This window comes from Candida pseudojiufengensis, assembly GCF_024610245.1.
Source record: "Candida pseudojiufengensis strain CBS 10847 chromosome Unknown scaffold6, whole genome shotgun sequence".
Lineage (NCBI taxonomy): Eukaryota > Fungi > Ascomycota > Pichiomycetes > Serinales > Debaryomycetaceae > Lodderomyces > Lodderomyces pseudojiufengensis.
In genome coordinates, this window is record NW_026261522.1 from 798,208 (window position 1) to 822,145 (window position 23,938).

Consider the following 23,938-nt stretch of genomic DNA (forward strand, 5'->3'; position numbering starts at 1 on the left):
AATTTAAAAAATAAAACGGTTTTATTTTGTTCAATTGATTCAAGTCTTGACATGATAAATTTTCAAGCTGTTCCATCTCATCAATATACAAGCAGAATGTTGAGAACATAGCAGGGTGAGTTAAAATAATGACAATTATTATGTTCGTATCTCCTCTATCTTATAGCTTTGTTAACGCTCTATTATGGTTATAAAAATAGTAGTCTACTAATGTATATTTCTTAATACATTGCATAATCTATATCAACCTTAATATACAGTAGTATAAATGTATCGTGAACCCTTTCAAAGCTCAAAGAAAACGTGTAATAGCCAACTTTCATCTACTATACGATAAAGTATGAGGTTCCAACTTCATAAGTATATGATTTATGAATTATTTTTCCACCACAATTGAGTCATTAAGATCTCTTATGATTTTTTTAATCGTTTTGAGGGGTATAAATTGAGATAGAAGTCAATCAATGTAGATTGGTCTAATGCTTAACAATTTATAATACCGCTATATGAGTTAAAGCCTCACCTATTTGAAGTCATGGGTAGTGTAATTTTGTTAATAAAATATTAAATTTCAATAGAAAAAGAATCTTTTAGATTGATTACTAATTAATTTCAATCAGGGTACTACACAATCATTTTGAAATTGATCAACTGAAGTTTAAAAGATATCTTACTGTTTGTCATAGATCATTTAAATTCATCTACTTCAAGTTCTTTGATCATTATCCTACCATCAATATTCAAATCGATTTATTGTCTTACTTTTAAATCAAAAATAGAGTTTCCAATCAAATTATTATACTCCGCATTCTGGAAAATCAAGAAATTTTAAAAAAAATCAATAAATCAACCAAAAATGGCTGAAGTCAAACGTAATTATTCAGATATTATCACCTCTCCATTAGATTCACCAGACGAAGATTTCAATGATCCAAAAAAATTACATACAAAACCTGGGAGAAAACCTTTAGATACTGAACCAAAATCTAAAAGAACTGCACAAAATAGAGCAGCACAAAGAGCTTATCGTGAAAGGAAAGAACGTAAAATGAAAGATTTAGAAGATAAAGTAAAATCATTAGAAGATGAAAATGTAAAAGCTACAACAGAATCAGATTTTTTAAAAGCTCAAGTTAATATTTTAAAAGCTGAATTATCAAAATATAGAGGTACAACTGATTTCCTGGATTTAAATTTACCAAGTAAAGTCGGACATTTAAGTAATCCAAATTCCAAAACCAACAATTCAAATCCAATAGATTTATCACCTCCAAGTAATGAAATACATAATTCCGATCGTTCAAGTCTGGATTCAAATAAAAATTCAATATCAGATAAAGCTTCTACACGTTCATCAGTATCAAATCATAATGTTTCTTTTGGATTACCTTGGTCAAAAGAAAATTTAAAATTTATAAGACAACAACAAGAACAACATACTTCAGATGGGAATGTGCCAGATTTAGTATCTGGTTCATCTTCTTCAACTACTCCACTTAATGATAATGTATTAATTTCACCAGATTCATCAGAAGCCAATAATATACCCACTAACAAGAATAATCTAGATTTTACTCATACATTTGAAGAAGAAATAGATCCATTTTGTAGTAAATTAGGTGAAGCATGTGGAACAAAACAAAATCCAATACCGAAACAAAGAAGATCAATTGAAGGTGATCGTTTAAAATTTTCAAGAACAAATTCAACTCAATATAATTCACCATTTTCAAATATATCACCAAATACTCAAAGTAATTATACCATAGATCCAGAAAATCAATATAATGATCCATTTCTTAATAATATAAGTGATTTTAATTTTAATTTGGTTGATAATAAATATAAAACTGATATAGATGATCCATTAAGCTTTTTAAACGATAATAATTTTGATGTATCATTAGCATTTGGTGAAACAAATAAAGATAATAAAACTCAAGATCCAATAGATCTTTTAACTACAGAAGAATCAATTTATGATCCAGTTATTAAAGAAGAAATAAATACAAATTTTAATTTTAATGATTTTATTAAAAATTCAATACCAGAAAGAAGAGAATCTTCTATTAAAAATGATGTATTTGAAGATAATGATAATGATGATAATGAAGTTGTACCAGCTCCACAATCTACTTTAAAATGTAGTGAAATTTGGGATAGAATAACGGCACATCCAAAATATACTGAATTAGATATAGATGGATTATGTAATGAATTAAAAAATAAAGCAAAATGTTCAGAAAAGGGAGTTGTTATAAATACAAAAGATGTGAATAGTTTATTGGCAAGATATAAATCGTGATGTATAATTTTATGTAATATTTAGGGAATAATGGATTTGGGAATTTTTTTATCACATTTCGTCTTCACTTTCATTTTCACTTTTATCTTTTACTTCTTCATCACTTTGAATTATAGAGTCTTCATTTTCTTCAGGTTCTTCTACTTCATTCTGAGCCTCATTTTCAACTCCTTGTGGTTCTTCTTCAATTTCATTAATCGTTGCATCTTCACTTGGTAAACATGACACCACCAAATCGTAAAAATTTTGTAAATTTCTTACTGTTGACTTATCTAGCTGATAATTGGGATTATCATGTGACTCTTCACATAAATCTTTAACTCTTTCAAGGCTATCACTTAATTTTAATAGTAAATCTTTTTCCATTTCTTTATTAATTCTAATTTTTGATAAATTATTTATAATAGCCCTTCTGTATTCTTTTGTCAATTCATTTGCATCAAATACTTCTAAAATATATAAAGCTTGCCATATATGTGAAGTATTATTTTCTTCCTTAGTTTGTACTAAATTTAAAGGATTTCCCCAATCTAATAATTGAGTTAAAATTTTAGTAGCTTTTATAGTATTTGATTCCAGAGCTTTTAATAATAATTCACCACTTATTGTAGCTAAACCTAATTGATGATTTGGATGTGAATAACAATATACAGGAATACAAAATGCTAAAACTTGTTTTAATTCATAATTTGTACCATTTGAAGAATTGAAATAACTTAATAATAATGCAAGAAATAATTCTTTTTCTGATTCATCAATTTCTTCTTCTTCTTCTTCATGACCACTATTTAATTCATTTTCAATTTTAAAAATATCAGCTAAAAATAATTTACTTATACCTTCTCCCATTAATGCTTGTAATTTTGGACTATCATCTAATAATAATTTATAAAATAATCTTAAAAATCCAAATCTTTTCTCTGGTGCAATTATATTTATACCAAAAGTAGATATAATATCAATAATTCCAATAATTGATGCAAATTTAACTTGATCACCAGATGTCTTTGTTGCATTGAAAAATGTAATTAATGCTTCTCTTGCAATTGTATCATCAATTAATGCAAATAATCCTAAACAATTTAAAGCAATTATATAAATTTGAGCATTATCTGTTTTAGTTAATGCATAATTAACAATACCAGTGTATAAAGAATTTAATGATAAATATGTACTTAAATCATCTTCAATTAATTCTAATGTATGTTTGGTTAGTTTAAGACAACGAAGTAATACGTCATCATTTGGCATTGATTCTTCAAGTTTTCTCCTTTTATTGAATCCATCATCATCATCTTCCATGTCCAGATCCAAATCATTCAATTCTTCATCAATTTCATCCATATCAATATCACCATCATTTGTTTGTTTTATAGACTTTTCCTGTAGAGATGGACCAAAAACATCACCATCTTCATTTGAATCCCTTATATCAGTGATAATTTCAACTGTCATTGATACAAAATCTTTCTCATTAATTGATATTTTCTTCAATACTTTAAGTGAATTAACAATTATCTCGTCATGAAAATTTTCTTCTCTAAGTTGAGATCTTATCACATTTAACATAGCTCTACGACCAACTTCATCACTAAAATCAAAATCAATACAAATCATAAGTAATTGATTTGCAATAAAACTTAAATCTTTCATCATATCTGCATATTCTTCATATTTTTCTCTATCTGCTGTAAAACCATTTATTTTAACTGCTTTATGTTGTGTACATTTCTTATATTGTTCTTCATTTTGTTTGAATTCAATTTGAAGATTTTTTATCTCAGTTTTTAGTCGTTTTATATCACTTTTTTGTTGTGTAGTCTTTTTAACATCCAATTGTTCCAACATTTGTAATTTTTTCTGGTTAGCATGTAATTTTAAATTTATATTTGCAAAACTATTTTCTAAAACAAACATTTCATTTTCAATATTATTAATTTCTTTATTATGAGTTTCATAAATTTGATGAATATCATTTTGATCATTTTTTATTTTCTTTTGTATATCTAAATATTTTTTTAAAGTATCAGATAATTCTAAAGGATCAGGAAAATTTGCTTCAATTAGGTTGTATAATCGATTATTATTACAATGAATGAAAAAAGTTTTCATTAAAAATGAACTTTCAACAGTTAATGCTTTCCAAAATTGTCGATTTATTTCAATTTTTTTTAATATTTCAGGTTTTTCTTTGAATAATAATAGGAGTGCTTTTTCTGCAATTTGACTTTTTGTAACATTTAATAGTTCTAAAAATAAATTGAGGTCTTCTTTACAGGATTCAAACCAGATATCACATAATAATCTTGTTGCTGCATCAGAAACATTTCTATCTCTATCATGTAGTCCAAATTGCATTAAAATTTCTCTTTGTTTGGGTTTCAAATTTTTCATTAATCCCAATTCAGGAGTAATTTTGGAGAAAACAAGTCTTCTATTAATGCTATTAACATCTTTAACTCTTTCTAGTAGCAAATTCAATGTGTGTTTTGTTTTGTTTACATTAAGCATTGCAGTTCTTCTAACTTCTGCACTATCATCAAGTTGTAAACAAGTCATTAACCATTCGATTAATAACTGACTAGTAATTTTATTTTGTGAATTTTGTTCATCCTCTTCCTCGAAATCTATCTCAAAGTATTGGAAATTAGACAAAGCAATAACAGCTTGCATTCTTATATGAATTTCTCGATCATGTAAACGTTTTGATAATGAAACAATCAATAATTTGAATATATTTACATCTAGATCACCCATATATTTTATCATTAAAGCTAGTAGTTGAACAACTCTATATCGTACTGTTTTATTTGATGCATCAATTCCTCTTAATAAATGGGTTATTAGATAAAATGTGAATTTAGAATGAGACTCAGTTATAGTAGTTTCATCAACTTCCTCTTCAACTTCATCATCTTTTGCTTCAAGTTTTGCTGATTCTTCTGCTAATAATTTCACAAAATGTGCAATAAGTTTACAAACTCTATCTGCATTATGATCTCCTTTTTTAATAACTAATGAATGATTTAATAATTGACAAAATCTTAAAGAAAAATAATCTAATTTGTTTAATTCAACTGATCTATAAAACAAACATTTCATAATAACCAATAATTTTTTATGGCCCGCCATTGAAAATTGACATTCATTGAAAACATGTGTCATACCCGCGTTTATATCTGAATCTTCAGTCATTTTCTTGATTGAAACAAGAGTTGGTTTCGGAGGTCTTGTCATTTGAACTTGTTGATTGGATTGGGTAGTCTGTTTATTTTACGTTCTATGCATGAAGAATAAGTATTTGATTGATGAAATAGGTCGAGTTTAGATGAAATGAAAGTGTATATAAGTTGGTTGTAAAACTTTAAATTTGATATTTCAAAAAGTGTAAACAAACAAAAAAATATTTTTTTGATCTGATAAGGGACCATAAAACGTCACGTAGATAAATCACTACAAACATCACATCAACGGTACAATCGCAGAATGGGCGTTATACTCGAATGCCATATGCTTTCCCCGCAAGGTAATGAAACTAGGGTTCTGAGTAATAAGCTAACTTCTCAAACCGGTACTGTATTAGTTAAAATTACGAGAATTTGGCGTGAAATTATAATGTAGAAACCAATTCACAAATGAGTTTGTGTCAAGCATTTACAACTTCATCATTTCAATCTATACCTGATCGGTGTCGCGACTATTTTCTGAAGTGAATTGGCATGAACTAAGAAAGCTATGCTTCTTTGCACTTAAATTTTATGTTTATCCTTCTCTATGTCGGTACGGTTGTCAAATTTAGTAACATTTAAGTTATGAGTTCGAGATTGTTAGACAATATCATATAAAAGTGATTAAAAATTACGGTCGATCGTTTAGTTACTATACTGTTGAGAGACAGAGTGTGAAAATTGTATACTTATCATTCAATTGTTCAAATTCACCATATACTCACTTATTTGAGTAGATTCGGTGGAAGAAGGATCTCGTATAAATAGAATCAAAATAAAAGATATACGACGAGAATTGAAAAAAAACACAAAACCGTTCTACTCGTTAAACTTTCGACGTATTTTAGTACCATCGTTTAGATAAATATACGCGCAGTAAATTAATTAAAAAAAAAAAAAACAATACGAATATGATATTGTATCAAAAAATAAATATCAAATTGAAAATTTATTTAGATTTAATTCTTCATTACTTTCATTATAAATATTCCATTACTTTCATCATCAATTTCGATTGTATAAAAATTAGTTCAATAGATTCAACTCATATCAATCATGGCACCAGTTCAACTTGCAGAAAAAGATTTTAATAGAGATGAAAAATTCACTAAAGCTTTACATGGTGAATCTTATAAAAAAACTGGATTAGCAGCATTAATGGCTAAATCAAAAGATGCTTCTTCTGTTGCAAATGAAGGATATTTTAAACATTGGGATGGTGGTGTAACTAAAGATGATGAATCTAAAAGATTAGGAGATTATTCACAATTAACTCATCATTATTATAATTTAGTTACTGATTTTTATGAATATGGTTGGGGTTCTTCTTTCCATTTTTCAAGATATTATAAAGGGGAAGCTTTTAGACAAGCTACTGCAAGACATGAACATTATTTAGCTCATAAAATGAATTTAAATGAAAATATGAAAGTTTTAGATGTTGGTTGTGGTGTTGGTGGTCCAGGTAGAGAAATTACAAGATTTACTGATTGTGAAATTGTTGGATTAAATAATAATGATTATCAAATTGAAAGAGCTAATTTTTATGCTAAAAAATATAAATTAGATCATAAATTATCATATGTTAAAGGTGATTTTATGCAAATGGATTTTGAACCAGAAACTTTTGATGCTGTATATGCAATTGAAGCTACTGTTCATGCACCTGTTTTAGAAGGAGTTTATTCAGAAATTTATAAAGTTTTAAAACCAGGTGGTGTTTTTGGTGTTTATGAATGGGTTATGACTGATGCATATGATGAAAATAATGAAGAACATCGTAAAATTGCTTATGGTATTGAAGTTGGTGATGGAATTCCAAAAATGTATAAACGTGAAGTTGCAGAAAAAGCTTTACAAAATGTTGGTTTTAAAATTGAATATGAAAAAGATTTAGCTGATGTTGATGATGATATTCCTTGGTATTATCCATTAGCTGGTGATTTAAAATATTGTCAATCACTTGGTGATTTATATACTGTTTTTAGAACATCAAAATTAGGAAGATTAATTACTACTGAAGCTGTTGGATTAATGGAAAAAGTTGGAATTGCACCAAAAGGTTCAAAACAAGTTACATTTGCTCTTGAAGATGCTGCTGTTAATTTAGTTGAAGGTGGTCGTAAAAAATTATTTACCCCAATGATGTTATATATTGCAAGAAAACCAAAAGATGCTTAAACAATAGACATGTATAAAATTTAATTCTTTAATATATTAATAGATTTTGGCTTAGCCTTATGACTGCGCATTGATAAGATAAAGTATCAAGAAATTTATTTATATGCAGGCCCGTTTCAACACATGTCAATATTGAAATTTCATTACAGTTGCTATTAATGTAGATAACGAAACTCAATTGAAATTAAAAGTACTTCTTTCTTTCAAGACTATTCAATCAAATAATGTCGTTTCCACCTTTACAGAACCCTAATTTAGAAGGGTATCATATTACTCGATCAATGTGGTTAGAATATTATAATCCACATCAAAAGACATTTATTGCAAAAAAAAAATGTAGCGGATGTTATGATGATTCAAAATTTGTTGTTTGGGCTGTATCAGTTGGAGTTCAAGCAATTGTTGATGCAGCAAGAATTTATCCTGAAATGCAACCATTAATTGCACCAGCTGTTGCAATTTTTAAAAAATATAAAAATAATAGTGTTAAAGGATATTCAGCTGCTGAAAATAGTGGGACCGATAAAGATATTTATTATGATGATGATGCACAAGTTGCAAGTGCTATTTTAACTGCATATGAAGTTACAGGAGATAAACAATTTTTAGATTCAGGTAGAGAATTAGTTAGATTTTTAATGGGAGGTTGGAATGATAATCCAAAAACTGTTACAAAAGGTGGAATGCATTGGCATGTTTCAAAAACTTTATTGAATGCATGTACTACTGCAGAAGTTGCAAAAGCTTGTTTACAAATTGCTCAATATATTCCAAATGAATCTCAAATTTATATTGATTTTGCAGCTAAATGTATTGATTGGCAAATTAAAGTCTTACAAGATCCATCTGATAAATTAATAAGGGATGGTGTTGGAGAAGATAGTGATAAAGTTGATGATGCTAAATGGTCTTACAACACAGGAACTACTTTATCAGCAGCTGCACATTTATACAAGGCAACAAAAGATAAAAAATGGCTTAATATAGCAAACGACTTAGCTGAAGCTAGTATAAATCATAATTCATTTTTTTATGATAGAGATTTTCCTGATAATTTAAGATATTGGAGAGATTCATCATATTTTGTTCAATTATTAATTGAAGGATTAGCTGATTATTTACTTTATGTTGGTAATGATGTACCAGAAGGTTTACCACAAAGAATTTATGAAGAAATTAAAAGACATTTAATTATGTTTTATGAATTTATGAAAGATCCAAAAGATGGAATGTATATTCAAAGTTTCGAACCACATAATACATATAAAGAAGTATATGATCAAAAATATCATAAATGGTTTGGTGATGGTAAAGGTTGGGGTTTGAAAGGTGAAGATAAAGATGGTGATAATCCTCAAAAATGTCTTATGGGTTATGCATCAGCAGCTAGAGTGTTTTTCCAAGGTGCAAGGGTTGTTCCAAAAATTGATTAAATTCTAATTTTAGATAGGTTGAAAGCAGGTGTAGTTGGTAAATTGAAATAAGGTCTTTCAATAACTATTAATTCATTTGTTCCAAATGGTCCAACTTTCATTATTGGTCTGTACTTGTCTGTAATCCAAAATGCTTTTTCTTCTTCTTCGATGATCAGTTGTCTTAATTTATCTGTTTCACTTTGTTTTATACTTAATTCAGCTTGTGATTCTTCTGTCTCATCAACACTGAGCCCATCTCTATTTCTCTTTTTTGTGGTGATGTTTTTATTAGCTTTGTTTATTGGAATGTTTTTGTTTAAATCAAATCTACTTAAAAAGGAGTTTCCATAGATCCATAAATTATTATCATCAACAAACATTCCTTGTGGTTTATCATCTAATGTGAGAAATTGACGTGGTAAAAACTCACTATTTCGTTTAGACCAAGCACTTAATAATTCATCACCTTGAAGATTGAATTCATAAATTTTGTTTTCCTCAGTTAAAACAAGAAGCTGTTCATCATTATGACAGCATATTAAATGTGGATATGAAGATAATTTTGTGATTATACGTGACTCCCCAAAAAGATTATATATCTCAATAGAACCGTCAAATCTTGAAATGATGATATTTTTATGATTTGGTGTAATGACTAAATTATTGATATTTGTTGTACTTTCTATTAATTGAATTTCATCAATTAACTCAATCTCACTTTTTTCAATATCGATTGAAAATTGATATAACTCCTCATCAGTTGTTAAAATCAACACCTTCCGTTCATCTATAAACTTTACCAATTTTGCTCCAGATATTTGTGAATCAAAATTTTCATCTCTTATTTTGTTTATCATATATTTATGATTTTCTTCATCAACAATATCCAATTCGTAAAATTTCACAGATGTCATTTTCGCAACTGCTATTAAATTATTTTTAAAATCAACACTTGTTATATTTTCATTATCTGATAAAATCAATTTAGATATTAGTTTATGTTTACCTTCTATTAATTTCCAAATTTTAATCAATTGATCTTGCCACATTAATACCAAATTTTTTTCTGGTACTAAAACAACATTACTTTTTTGTTGATTTACTAATAATTTTTTAAATTTACCATCATGAAATTGTTGTAAATTTTGTACTATTATTGCTCTTTCAACACCTCCACTTACTAAAATATGAAGATTCTTAGATTCAAATATCGCCATTGATCTTATATCATTTGCATGTAATAATCGATTATAAGTGTGAACCCATTTATAATTTGATTTTGATTTTAATAATTCAAATTGATGAATTTTTCTATCAATTCCAGCAGAATAAAATTTTTCTTCCTTTACATCACTTACAATGGTTAAAATATCAGCATCATGTATTTTAAAACTTTGTATTAATGTAAAATATTTTAAATCCCATATTTTGATATGACCTGTAGAATCACCACTTATTAATTGATTTTTATTTTTCAATATATCTAACGACCAAACTAAAGTACTTTCAGTTTTTGATTTATCAACTCTCATGGTTCCTAATATTCTTCCTTTGGTTTCAGGATTATTACTCCATACTCTAATTCTTCCATCTGCACATCCTCCAACAATTTGATCATTTTTATTCCATTTTATACTTAGTACTCTTGCATCTTGTCTTTGACATATCATGTTATATTCCAATGAGCCGATACCACCGGAAATATCAACAAGTACTACCGACCCATCGTCACAACCAACTGCTAGTTTATCATTTGATTCATTTACATCTATTGACCAAATTATACCTGCGTTGCAATCATAATTAATTAATGGTTTACCAGTCTTCAAATCCCATTCTGTGATATAAGTTGATCCACCAATAGAAAATAATCTTGAATCCTTAGTCCAACATAATCCTTCTATAGATCTTCCTTTAGAACCAAATAATGTTAATTCATGAGTCCAATTATATTTAGGATTCCATATTTCTATATCCCCATTACTTCTTCCAACTGCTAGTTTTAGATTTGATGGTGTTAGATTTTCTAGATCTGATGGGTTTGAAAACACTAATGACGTTATAGTATGTGGCGTATAGTCAACAAATCTACAACGATGAACTTCCATTTCTTAATGGTTGAATGATTATATTTGCAAATATATTTCTCTCATCTCTATATAACATTGAAAAGTTACACAAAAATTATACAAATCCTACAAAACTATTTATAAAACTTAACAACCTAATAAACCATTTATTTTCATCTGTATTTAACACCATATTGATGATTAAATCCTGTTTTTGTTTACCATTAGTACTTGGTTGTCTAACTAACGTCCTTTTCACAATCACATTCTTTTTAAAACACCAAACTATGAATAATATTGTAAATAAACTACCAGCAAAATTCTTTAAAATTTTAAGTGCATTATATCCAACTACTTTTAGTATGTTTATTATTTTCCTTTTCGTTATTTCATATTCATCTAATGGGACTTCTGATTCATTGTCACTTTGATATTGATTTTGTTGTTCTTTCCTACTGTTGACAAATTCTCTTGTTAATCGATTTATAATTGTATTGACTTCACCTTGCCAATTTTTAAAATCTTCAATAACATTATTTGTATCTAACCTTGGGGGTAAGGAATATAAAGAGCCAGCAACATTTTGAGATCCAGTTTCATGTATTGGCGGTTGATGTTGTTGTTGTAGTCTTTGTTGTTGGACATAATCATTTAATGATAATGAAGTGTTTCTTCTTGAATGTGAATAGATTGTATTTAAATTCATTATGTTACCACCGATGCTTGGAGTTCTATTTGAATATCTATCTATCTGACTAAACAGTGGTGCACTTGAAGGAAAATTTAAATGATTCTCATTTTCATCATCAGATACAGGTAAATCTTTAATTTGTTCCCAAAGATATTCTAATTCATGCAATAATTCTCTAGCTTCTAATGTTCCACTAGCATATATCTTCATTGTTTCTATTAAAAAAGATATATATCTTTTCTTAGCTTCAGTTTTAGGTAATCCTTCTTCACGTTTCCAAGCATCCCATTTCTTCTTGGCTCCTTCATCTTCTGAAGAAAATCCTACTGGACGAGGCATTAATCCTTTGACATCTCCTTCTGTTGCTTGTTTATATAATCCATATAACTTTACACGATTCTCAGCTGGGGGTCTTGGTAAGGACCCATAATTCGATCTAGATGATAAAGCCTTTATAGTTTCTATAGCTTTTATAAACACTCGATCTGAAAATGTTAGTAACAATTTAAGTGGTGATTAGATTGAGAACATACCTATGCTATCTGACATTTGCGTTGGTTAATCTATTTGTTTACATTTAGATTGTTTTATCTCAACAGAAAAATTAGTGGAGAGAAAAAGTGATATCATATGCAAAATAAATTATTAATTAAACAGAGAGTTTAAATGTTAGCAGGTGAAATGGACCTATCATATCTATTATCAAGATACAATGGTGAGTAATGTGCTAGAATTAGTTTAGTTTGCTCCAAAATAGGAACCAAATATGGCATAAATGAAATTATGATTTGGCACCAGAGTGTTGGCAAACATTCACTTACAATTTTGATGTTATTTTCTATTATATGAAAATCGTTAAATTAAACCCTATTAATATTTTACAAAACTCCTTAGTTAGCTGGTACATCAATTTCACCGGCATTTATAGCATCTATGATATCATGTGGGTTTTTACCATTAACTCTACATCCAACTGATTGAGCAGTTCCTAAAATTTCTTTTGAAACTGAAGCTAAATTTTTACCAAATGATTTATCTTGCATTTTTCTAGCAATTTCAAAGATTTCTTCTAATGGAATATTACCTGAATGTTTAACATTTTTTTCCTTCTTTCTATCTCTGACTGGTTCTTTTAATGCTGTGATGACTAATGATGAGGCAGATGGGACAACTGATGCGGTGGCTTGTCTGTTTTGAATTCTTAATTGTACTGTAACTTTAATACCTTTAAAATCTTTTGTTGCTTTGGCAATATCTTCTCCTACTTTTTTTGGTGATAAACCTAATGGACCAATTTTTGGAGCTAAAGCTGATGAAGCACCAACTTCACCACCGACGGCTCTTAAATATAAGAATTTAACTTCTGATGGATCGAATTTTGGAGGCATTGTATGGTTTTGATGATATAGATATGGTTAACGAACAGAAATTGTAAATGTGTTTTAGTTTTTTTTTTCAGTATTATTCGTAGCACAAAAGTGCACCATAAAATAAGTTACACCAGAAATTAGGGTTTGAGCCCTACATCTATTATTACTACATACTACAACATTCCACCAGGGATTTCTGGACCTATTCTTGAATCTTCAAACATACCATCAGCATTTTCTATTGCTGCTGATGTATCTGCCAATTGTCTTAACATAATTGCTGGATGTTTACCAAGTTCTTGTAGCTCTTTAAACACCACCACTGGCTTTTCAGCTAATTTTAATATTCTTTCTTTATCTCCATAACAAATCACTAAAACATATTTTGACCAATCAGCTCTGGGGATATGATGTCGTTTCATAGCTTGTTGAAGTATTTTTAAACATGAATCATCAGTGGATGCTCTCAACTGTTTTAAAGGTTCAGTATGAGATGGTGATCGAATCTGTGGTTGAGAAGTTTTTCCAAGTGGTGAATGTACTGATGATGTACTACCTGCAGACGGATATTCATTCAATTTTGGTCTTACTTTTGTAGATTCAGTACTTTTCGAAACATCAATCTTTTGTAATTTAAAATTAGAAGAACTTTTATCATCTGAATATTTTGAAACAGATTGTGAAATGATTTTACCAGTTCCCATTGATAATAAACTCCCAGAAGAAAATCTATTTGATGATGGACTTTTGTTGTATAAACTTTCAGATCTTGATAATCCTGTATTTTGATCTTCATCAGAATCCAATGAAGATGCTGGTCCTGGATCTAAAGTTGGAGTAGGTAATGGTTTTGTATCTTTCATTAATCTTATCAATGGAATCAAATCAGTTTTTAATTTTATAAAATTATCATTAAGTTTCTTCATTTCTGATTGATTTGGTGATAATGGTGATGCAATTCCTAAATTTTGATTCTTTAATTCTTTACTAAATTTTTTGATCAGATCTTGAATTAATACTGTTGATAAATTTAAAGCTTCTAATGATATATGATTGTTATTTATATTAATATGATTTAATTTATATTCTTGATCATTAAATGCTTGAGGTTGATATTTTTTATAATGACTTGCGACCAAATCGTTAATTCCCTTTTTAATCAATAGTCGAGTTCTTAAAGATTGTACTCCAATTTCTTTTAAATGCTCCGTTGTAATAAAAGGTAGTAATGATCCATCAATATTATTATCTAAAAAAGTAGATCCAACCAGTCGATCTTTGATTAATGATGTTATATAAGTTGATACTTGAGCAGGATCCCATTTCAAAAATGAATCATTTGATTTAGGTGTTGTCATGATCTGATGACCAAATAATTAGAAGTGGTTTATCAATTGCTCTATTCAAAACATTTATATGATTTAATGAAATTCTAGAAATAGTTGTATTTGAATTATAATAATTTATTATTTTTCAAAGTTTCAAGTTTTATTTAACATTCTAATTCGAAACAAATAAAACAAAGAAATTATTTCTCCATAAATCAATAAAAAAAAGATAAAGTTGCATAAGTTTAATAAGTTGTTTCAGAATTTTTAAAACAATAAACTATAGATTATTTTTTATTGATAGTCACTGAGTGTTCAGTGTCAGCAAATCATGACTCTAGAAGTTGAAAATTTGGAGGTCAATTTTAAACGGAATAATCTAAGATTTGTGCTCCTAAATCAAATTTGAGAAACATCAATTTTAACTTGTTAACTATTTATGAAAATACGAGCGATCAGACTCTTAACGACCATGATTAATGAATCCAACGATAACATTTTGCCATGATTTGAGAATTTCATATGTTTGGTCTGTTCAATTTTCACAACTTATTTATTGAGTCTTCTATATAATTTCTTAAAATGATACCGCTAGTGATAATATATTTCTATTACAGTAGTACCGAGGCAAGTTGTTCATATTTGGGGATAAAGACCATTGGGCCTCAAGTATGAATAAGGTAGTGTTAGATCAAGTGATTATTGTTTTGTGGATTTATACTTTGGTTTGGTCTGTTCATGGATTTATATCTATTTTGTAATTAGGCTAAGTCCGTGATCTGAGATTCTCTAAATTTTAGGCCCATTTCTGCCCAATGTGGCTTTTTTTAAGGGGTTGAAGAATCTGTTATCTTTTAATAATTATTGTAATTTTACACTACCTAAAACTATTCTGCTACCAAAATTTCAACATAAATTTTGATTCAACAACATTCAAACTCATTTTTTTTAATACTAATAACATTAAAGGCTCAGTAACAATCACATTCATTCATTACATTTGTTTACCACAAAGATGCTAACATTAACAGGTATCATTGATTGAGTAAATACAGCTTTCATAATAAGATTGATTAGTAAGCACTAATGATAGATACGTCAAAATTAATTTATAAGATAATATTATCCATTGTGGATTGAAAATGTTGCAAGAAAAAATTACAGCCACAACAGATTGGAGAATTTATAAATAGTTGTTGAATTGGACTTCAATCTTATCGATAACTAAACATAATCAAATCAAACTTCAATGCCCGTTGCTTATCAAAATATCCCATCTGCTTTAACTGGTGGAAGTAAATACAAAGTTGATCAAAAAGGTGGAATTACCCTTGATGATGCTTCAAAAGAGAAATTAAATAAACAATCAATCCCTTATTTACCAAGTTGGAGAAAAAATGAAAAATATGAACCATATGAATTTATTGAATATCATGATCGTGCATTAAAAGCTGATAAAGATCTTACAAATTTATTTCCAAAAGATGGTAAATATGAACTTGAAAATCTTTCTCCAAAATTTGGAACTGAAATTAAAGGTATTCAATTAAGTGAATTAAATGATGCTGCAAAAGATGAACTTGCTTTATTGGCTTCTCAAAGAGGTGTTTTAGTTTTTAGAGATCAAGATCTAATTGAAAAGGGACCTAAGGCATTCACTGATTTTGCTAAACATTATGGTGAACTTCATATTCATCCAACTTCTGGTGCTCCAAAAGAATTTCCTGAAATCCATAGCGTTTTGACCGGAAATACCGATGAAAATCCTTTTTCAACGAAGAACAGCTTGATACTGTTCCATAGCGATGTTAGTTACGAGCTCAATCCCACTGGTATTTCACTATTATCAGTCACTAATAATCCGAAGGCCGGTGGTGATACCGTGTTTGCCGATGCTAGAGAGGCTTATAACCGTTTATCTCCCTTATTCAGAGAAAAATTGGAAGACGTTTATGCTTTACATACTGCGGTACCTCAAGCAAACCTTGCAATTGTTAAAGGCGGTGTTGTTAAAAGACATCCTGTTGAGAATATTCATCCAATTATTAGAACTACTCCAACTGGTGATAAAGTGTTGTATGTTAATAGTGCATTCACTAAGAGCATTGTTGGATTGAAAGCAGAGGAATCTGAATTTTTGTTAAAATTTTTGTTGGATCATATTTCGGGTGGTCATGACTTTCAAATCAGAGTTAATTGGAAACCTAATAGCGTGGTGGTATGGGATAATAGAATTTCTTCACATTCAGCCATCTTAGATTTCGATACCAATGAACCTAGATTAATCATCAGAGCTGCTGCAAGAGCAGAAAGGCCAGTCAACAATTTGGCAAATTTAAACAAGCCCGACGAAAATAATGTTTATGAAGGTCCCGAGTATTTAGGAAATAGAGTTGAACCTGGTTCAGCGAAGGCTTAACTTTAGTATATATTTGATTGTATTACCTTAGTAGACATTAATTAGGTTAGTTTATTGTAGTTGATAAAACATGCGTTTTTATAAAACATTAATTCTTAAGTAAAATCATTTTTTTTTACGATATTTTAAATTCTTTTTTAAGCGGTTTTAGGGGTTTTTTGCCCGTTGGTCTTACCCGTTGGTCTTGCATTTATCGATCATCAGGTCATACTATCCGGCAAATTAGGCAATTAATATTAAGGTTCACGAGTAATTTTGTCAGATATAGTATTGTTCCAAAGGAGATTGTAAAGTTTCTTTTCATTCGTTATTAATTCTTTATTAAATTAGTATTCTAGCTTGATAAACAATAAAAGTATCTACTTAATCTATAAAGAGAAGATTCCTAGCTAATAATTTTTATATACTTAATTTGTAGGATAAGCTTGAACTAGCAATTCTGTGTTACCATCTAAAACCACCGCTTTATTTTTTTTATGTTTTATATTTTCTCAAGATATTTTCCAGCAACTTCAATTCTCATGTGATAAGGAAGACATGCTTTGATCTATTTCGTCAACTTCTGATACGTAGCGTTGAATAAGTCAGTATAAGCTTCTCTGATTGGCTCAAAACTTTGGCCACTTGCCAAAGCAGGAAAAATGGAATTGTCAATTTTAAAGTGATTAGCTATTTTTCTAGCTTCAGTCAAGGTCACCAACTTGTCATAACCATTACTTGTTGCGGCTTTCTCACTAATGATAAACTGTTGCTTTGGAGTTAAAATGGAGCACTTCTTTAGTAAACTTGTAAGATCAATGTAATCTTCGTGGAAAGTTCTTTTGATACCATTAATCACCAAAACTCCAATGGGATCCGTAAAGTAGTCAATTTCAGGATCTATAGCATCCAAATTCGGGTTATGATCATAATCAATATCTTTCATTATTTCCTTAATTCCTTCTAGTTCCCAGATTTTGTTGAATAATATTGGGCCACATAAATGCAATATATTGAATCTTTTACTAAACTCTTTGGCTTTTTGAAGTGATATCATATATATCAACCCTTTATTTTCGTCATCTGATACTACCAGAAAATGCTTAAAAGTTTTTGGAACCTCGCCATAATTAGGTTCAAATCGTGAAAATTCATAATCATTAATTTCCCCGTTCAATCCCATCAAGCTTTTGATGCCAATTAGATCATCAGTACTTCTTGCTAGTAGAAAGTTATCTCCTTTATAAATTAGCATACCTTGACTAAAGCAAAATTTAGTGCAGTCTATTGTTGCATCTTGACCATAAGAATCAATAACTTTTAAAATCAGCTCTTCTAAATTTTGTTCAAATATCGGATACAATTCTTTAATTTTTTTGGCAACCAAAGATCTGGGCCTGTAAAGTTCTTTGTTTGCCACTTGTAAAGCAGACTCTAAAGAAATCATTTTAGTATTTCCGACCGTTTCAGTAGGACAGCCAATGTTTCCTATACTTCTTCTAATGTCATCTACTTGTACCCCGAGGGAGTAAATATAACGCACTAAAGCAATTTTTTTATTTTTAACATCAATCTGGACATAATCGTTCTTATTATAATAAAGTTTCAACAGTTTTTCATCGTCGTTGAATTTTGTGACTAAAGTAGCAGCTGGAGTATCTTCTTCGGGTTCTGTACCGTGAACGAAATCTACTTTCGTATTACCAAACAAATTGTCAATACCACGTATGCGATAAAATAATGATAGATTGTATGCTACATTAGCAGGAATATACGGACCCGTTAAACCAAAACTCCCCTTTTTAAATGGTCTTTGTTTTAATCCCGAAAATTTCTTCGCGCGATCGAAGGTTTTGTCTCCGTATTTCAATCTAAGCAAAGGGTATAGTTGTACCAAATTTAGATTTAAATTTTTGTAAATTCTAACTTTTCTATATTTTTGATCACTATCGAAACGTTCCAAATTTTCGAATTCTTCTTCATCAGAACTCCAATCCTCGTCTTCTTCTTCATCAGTACCCCAATCCTCGTCTTCTTCTTCCTCGACATCAATTTCTTGCTCTTCCATTTCTAAATCTGTTGAATCTGCATCGACACCCTTAAGTTTCCATTGACCAGGTTTTGTGTCGTCTACTTCAATTTCATAATCGAAATAACATACTTTAACTTGCTCCTTAATTAAGTAATCCACTCCATCCGGAATAATCTCTTTGTTTTGAATTGATAATGGAATGTCTGCGAAAATGTCAAGTTTTCTCGTCAGATATGCTGGTACCGAACCAATTGATTTTCCAGCATGCTTAGAGCAGGAACAATTCGTAGCTTTCAATACAATGGAATTTGCATTTGCACTGTTTTCAACTTGAATGGATTTTAAATTTGACATGGATAAATTTCCTGTTTCTGATGTTGAGAATAAAGCATCAAAAAATTGATGACTTCCTAACGTAACTTTGTTGTGCAATTGAACTAAAATACATGAATCAAATAAGTCTTGACTAAGAACGATCTTATCAATGCTTCTACAATTGATAGAATTGTGATTGGTAATAACAAGGCCGTCTGGACTTATTTCATCTAGCAAATTGAGAAGACCGTGCTTTGTAGCAATCGAATTTAAAACATTGATCGTGTCACTTTGATTTTTTGTTAATTTATATGTAGTTATAGCCAGGTGTAGTTCTTTAGTGATGCAATTAAAATCTCCAGCAATAACAATCGAAATGTCAGGAATTGTATGTTTGACATGTTTTATTATATCGTTTAAATATATTTCTAAATCCTGAAAAAAGATCAAATTATAGTCTGGATAAAAATAGCAATTTGGAGCATATAACGAAATCATTAAAACGTGTCTGGTTTTAATTTTGATTAATGCTACTGCTACTCTGTGAATAAACTTGAAGTTCTGTTTAAAGATACTCCTTGATCTGTACATAATCAGTGAATCATAAATAACCCCGTCATATCTTTCATAATCTTTAGACATGTAAGAACTAAAGTCCTTTAAAACTGTTACTTCGGCACTTTTTCTCACAATGATAGCTGCTCTACCATCACCTACTATTTGTAATCGTTTGTCACCTTTCAACACCTCTAATGAATGATTTTGTTTTCTCTTATAGTCTACTTTTAATTCCGTTAAGCAAGAGATATCTCCTTTTATGAAATTTAATATAACACTCTCATTTGTTGATTTCTCGATATTCTTTGTTGATATATTTATAGTTGATGAAAAGTCATTGCAAAGCCCATTTAATATGTAATGTGGATAATTTGATTTAGTATCTTTTGAATTAGGATTCAAAAATTTAGTTTTTGATTCAGGTATGCTATCATTAGGGTCTATTGCAGTTGGCATTTTGACAGATGTTTCATCATCAGATTTATCTAAAATACTTGGAACTTGCGGTAGAAGTTGAATTTCGTCATCTTTTAAATCATTATCACTTTCATATGAGTCAATACTAACATCCGAATCAATTTCAATTTCAGCAGCCAAAACAATTTGATCATCCACTTTTGGCCAATGACTAAAATTTGGTATAATTCGAGTCATTACTAGTTGTTATAATCATGGTAGGTGGTATCGATGATGTGAATGAAAGTAAGTTTGTTTATTTTATTTATTGTTTTTTCAAGACGCATTTGTAAATATTGATCTCAACTACAACAGCATGACACTAATCACTTCAACTACTCAATTCCTAACAAACTACTCATTCATAGATTTAGCCACATACAATAGCCTAGTGTCTAGTGGTGCAACAGTTCTACTAGCTTGTGAAAATGAAGAAGGATTTTTAACCTATAGAGAAGTTGATATTGAATTAACAATTCATTCAGGTAAAATAATAAATTTAAACGGTAAATCATGTAAACAATTTGCTTTAACCATTGCGGGTGACTTATATGGAACAAATGATCCCAAAATCACAAACTTAAAACATCCCAAATTGGAATTTCAATTTTATGCAAGACAATTTACAAATATACCATTTGATAATTTTGACAAAAACACAAGTTATATGGGAAAAACTTACACCAACGGAGTCGAATCAGTTGGCAAGTATTATTTACAAAGAATTGGCAAAAAATTTGGCATTGAAAATCCAGAGTCAAATCCTCGTATGGACTATTTTTTCCTATTTGTTGGATTTACAATCAAACATGGGAGAATTAGTGCATCCACGAAGCTTCAATTCAGTGGGACTGATAGCTACCTCAAAAATATCCTTACTGAACTAAAAATAAAATACGTCTTAGGAACAAATGGTAAAGATTGTACAATCAAATCGGAAGCTTACAACAATGAATTTTCCAAACTCGTGAACTTGTCACAACAACTGTCCACAAGAAAATTTCCTACTTGGGCATATTTTATGAATTCCAGAAATGCTAATAATATATTAAATGGCTACGCAAAACTTCCGGTGGATACTTATGGAGAGATAACAACATCAAATATCAATCTAGGAACTATAAATAGTTTAACGCAATTATCTATTCACGCATCAGCTACTTGCTACACTCTAAATACTAAAAAAGCAAATTCTATCAAAAACTATGAAAATAAAGAAGCTGTAATAAACAAAACAATATCTACAAAGAAATATGAAGCATTATCACCTGAACAAAAAGCGTTATATCAACCAAACTACAATACCCCTGAGTACCGTTTGAGGATATTTAGATGTAGCGAAAAACTCACCAATCGTCCTAAACAATACTACAAAAATTTTACTCCCTATTTCAATCCTGAAGATATGAGCATTCTAGATTTTAATGGTGAAATGGTACACATAAAATTTGATGATGGATTTAAATTCTTTGTGAGATGCCAATTGGATGACGAGACATATGGAATACCTTTTTTGGTTGGTAATTGAGATTGTTTGTTTAATTTAAAGTGTTTGTTTTATTTAAAGGTTGTGGAAGTTTAGATCCTATATTTGATCAATTTTTGTGGACGGGAATGCTAAGTACAGCATTGGAAGAAATAAAAATTTCCAGTAGTTGTATATGGATTTAATATTTTTGTCTCAGTTATAAAATTCAATTTCTAAAGTATACTATACACCTGAATTCTCAGGTTTCACAGAGGACAATCAAAACCCGTTGAATCTCAAATTCCTCCATACCATGCTCTACCAAAAGTTTTAGATGTCTTTCCATATAAAATTTTTGTCAAACCTTTAAGAAGATTTTGTACTTACTGTACCTATTTTAGAAATTCGAAATTATTTGCTGCTCTACCAAATTGTGTTTTAAAGTTTTTTATTTTTATCATGGAAACGTAATAGCTTTTGTCAGGTGTAGGCTATATTACCTTACTATCATCTGAGCTGCCAAGATATCAAATTCACTTATCGTTCAGTGAATATCCTCCAATATTATCGGTTTATATATTTTCTCTTCTTCTTTAGTTCATAGCTTAGCTAATATACACTCATTAGAGCATAACAATATATTTTGATATTATATCTCAAAACTATATTATTACTTTGTGAGTTACCTAATAGAAATTCCATACAATAGGCTAAGTAGGTCTACATGTTAAAATTTTTCAATGAAAAAAAAAAAAAAAAAAATTAAAACATTAAAAAAAAATCAACTAAGTACAATCATATGGACCAAATTTATATCACAACCCAACTTTCAAAATAACATAAACATTTTGATAGATTTTATAAACTTCGTTCACTTAACATACCAAACATTAATAAAAAGAAAAGAAATCTAACAAACAAATACGTTATACTTCTCATAAATTTACGAAGAAGATTAGACTAAAAACAACATTCAAACCAAAATGTTTTAATCAAAAAAGATTCTACAAAACTTGTTTCAAAGTAAACTACATTAAAGTTCAAGGTATATACTGACAATAACTACAACCACCAAACATAGTTCAATACTATTTGTACGTAGGAATACTTAGACAAACCTCCATTTTACAAATGCATTAGAAAATGATTCAAATATTCCAATAAATTCAATACTTATATCTTCTACTACAAGTATTTTCTGCATCACCCACTAAAACAGAAACATCATCAACTAATAAAGGAATACAATGATTATCATTAACTAGACCAACTACAACAAATAATAATGGAAATGAGGATACAATATCAACAACAAATACAATTTCATTATATATACCTTCATCATTAACTAGTGATGATTCACAACAAGAAGAAATTAAAATAATTTTTACAATTGGATCTGATGATTTTTTTTTTAATGGTAAATATCAATTTGGTGAAAATCTGCAAGGTATTTTTAATAATGACTCAACAAATGTAGATGAGATATACCAAATTATAGGTTTAATTAAATTCAACCAAATATACGGGTACTGAATTATAAAATTATTGAGCCATGTTCTGAACTATATTTAAAATTGAATAGTCATGCAAGTGAACTCACTTATTCATCAATTTTAGCTTCAATAACAATTGCAAGTTTTTTAACAGAAGATTGTGCCAAGAGAGGAATGTATTAAAGTAAGACACAAAATATTTTTGAAACTTCCGTGGATGTTTTAGTTGAAAATACTGAACCTTATTTAATTCCTTATATGAATCAAATAAAAGCATTTGGTGAATTTTTAACTCACAATTTTAATTTTTATTTAACAAATGGGTTCAACCATCAATTTAATGATTTTACATTTTTAAATGTAAATGATACAAATATGTATGCTGGTGGATTAGGATTAGCTGGTAATTCAAAAGGTTCAAGTTTTTTTACAAAAATTAGTTGGTCATAAAATTATGAAAAGTTCAAGTCATTCATTATGGTTTAATGATATTACAAATAATACTCCATCAATACCTTAATTGATTCCAGAGATAATTAATAAAAAACATTATATTGGAAATTTAAATGGGTTTGACATGATTCCCAACCAGGGTATTAGAAATAACTAAACATATCAAAATATACTCA

General features: G+C 29.1%; 10 protein-coding genes across 10 annotated transcripts; 5 read left to right on the forward strand and 5 right to left on the reverse strand. All coding sequences in view use genetic code 12, as the record gives it.

The window, feature by feature from the left end:
• Positions 1-856: 856 nt before the first annotated feature.
• CAP1 (DNA-binding transcription factor) lies at positions 857-2,305 on the forward strand (the record flags this gene model as incomplete). Its single annotated transcript, XM_051759218.1, has 1 exon — positions 857-2,305. The coding sequence occupies one exon, from the start codon at positions 857-859 to the stop codon at positions 2,303-2,305; it is 1,449 nt and encodes a 482-aa protein (XP_051617167.1).
• A 51-nt stretch (positions 2,306-2,356) lies between these two features.
• On the reverse strand, positions 2,357-5,542 carry YCG1 (condensin subunit; the record flags this gene model as incomplete). Its single annotated transcript, XM_051759229.1, has 1 exon — positions 2,357-5,542. One exon carries the CDS (start codon positions 5,540-5,542, stop codon positions 2,357-2,359), a length of 3,186 nt encoding a protein of 1,061 aa, XP_051617168.1.
• A 1,046-nt stretch (positions 5,543-6,588) lies between these two features.
• Positions 6,589-7,713, forward strand: ERG6 (sterol 24-C-methyltransferase; the record flags this gene model as incomplete). The annotated part of the gene is made up of 1 exon (XM_051759240.1): positions 6,589-7,713. One exon carries the CDS (start codon positions 6,589-6,591, stop codon positions 7,711-7,713), a length of 1,125 nt encoding a protein of 374 aa, XP_051617169.1.
• Positions 7,714-7,937: 224 nt separating this feature from the next.
• Positions 7,938-9,146, forward strand: KGF55_000433 (uncharacterized protein; the record flags this gene model as incomplete). Its single annotated transcript, XM_051759251.1, has 1 exon — positions 7,938-9,146. One exon carries the CDS (start codon positions 7,938-7,940, stop codon positions 9,144-9,146), a length of 1,209 nt encoding a protein of 402 aa, XP_051617170.1.
• A 57-nt stretch (positions 9,147-9,203) lies between these two features.
• UTP4 (Utp4p) lies at positions 9,204-12,437 on the reverse strand (the record flags this gene model as incomplete). Its single annotated transcript, XM_051759262.1, has 4 exons — positions 9,204-9,210; positions 9,261-11,178; positions 11,345-12,349; positions 12,422-12,437. 4 exons carry the CDS (start codon positions 12,435-12,437, stop codon positions 9,204-9,206), a joined length of 2,946 nt encoding a protein of 981 aa, XP_051617171.1.
• A 341-nt stretch (positions 12,438-12,778) lies between these two features.
• RPL12 (60S ribosomal protein uL11) lies at positions 12,779-13,276 on the reverse strand (the record flags this gene model as incomplete). Its single annotated transcript, XM_051759273.1, has 1 exon — positions 12,779-13,276. The coding sequence occupies one exon, from the start codon at positions 13,274-13,276 to the stop codon at positions 12,779-12,781; it is 498 nt and encodes a 165-aa protein (XP_051617172.1).
• Positions 13,277-13,431: 155 nt separating this feature from the next.
• Positions 13,432-14,616, reverse strand: STE50 (Ste50p; the record flags this gene model as incomplete). Its single annotated transcript, XM_051759284.1, has 1 exon — positions 13,432-14,616. One exon carries the CDS (start codon positions 14,614-14,616, stop codon positions 13,432-13,434), a length of 1,185 nt encoding a protein of 394 aa, XP_051617173.1.
• A 1,219-nt stretch (positions 14,617-15,835) lies between these two features.
• On the forward strand, positions 15,836-17,005 carry KGF55_000437 (uncharacterized protein; the record flags this gene model as incomplete). Its single annotated transcript, XM_051759296.1, has 1 exon — positions 15,836-17,005. One exon carries the CDS (start codon positions 15,836-15,838, stop codon positions 17,003-17,005), a length of 1,170 nt encoding a protein of 389 aa, XP_051617174.1.
• A 547-nt stretch (positions 17,006-17,552) lies between these two features.
• Positions 17,553-20,543, reverse strand: KGF55_000438 (uncharacterized protein; the record flags this gene model as incomplete). Its single annotated transcript, XM_051759307.1, has 1 exon — positions 17,553-20,543. One exon carries the CDS (start codon positions 20,541-20,543, stop codon positions 17,553-17,555), a length of 2,991 nt encoding a protein of 996 aa, XP_051617175.1.
• A 118-nt stretch (positions 20,544-20,661) lies between these two features.
• Positions 20,662-21,873, forward strand: KGF55_000439 (uncharacterized protein; the record flags this gene model as incomplete). Its single annotated transcript, XM_051759318.1, has 1 exon — positions 20,662-21,873. The coding sequence occupies one exon, from the start codon at positions 20,662-20,664 to the stop codon at positions 21,871-21,873; it is 1,212 nt and encodes a 403-aa protein (XP_051617176.1).
• Positions 21,874-23,938: the final 2,065 nt, after the last annotated feature.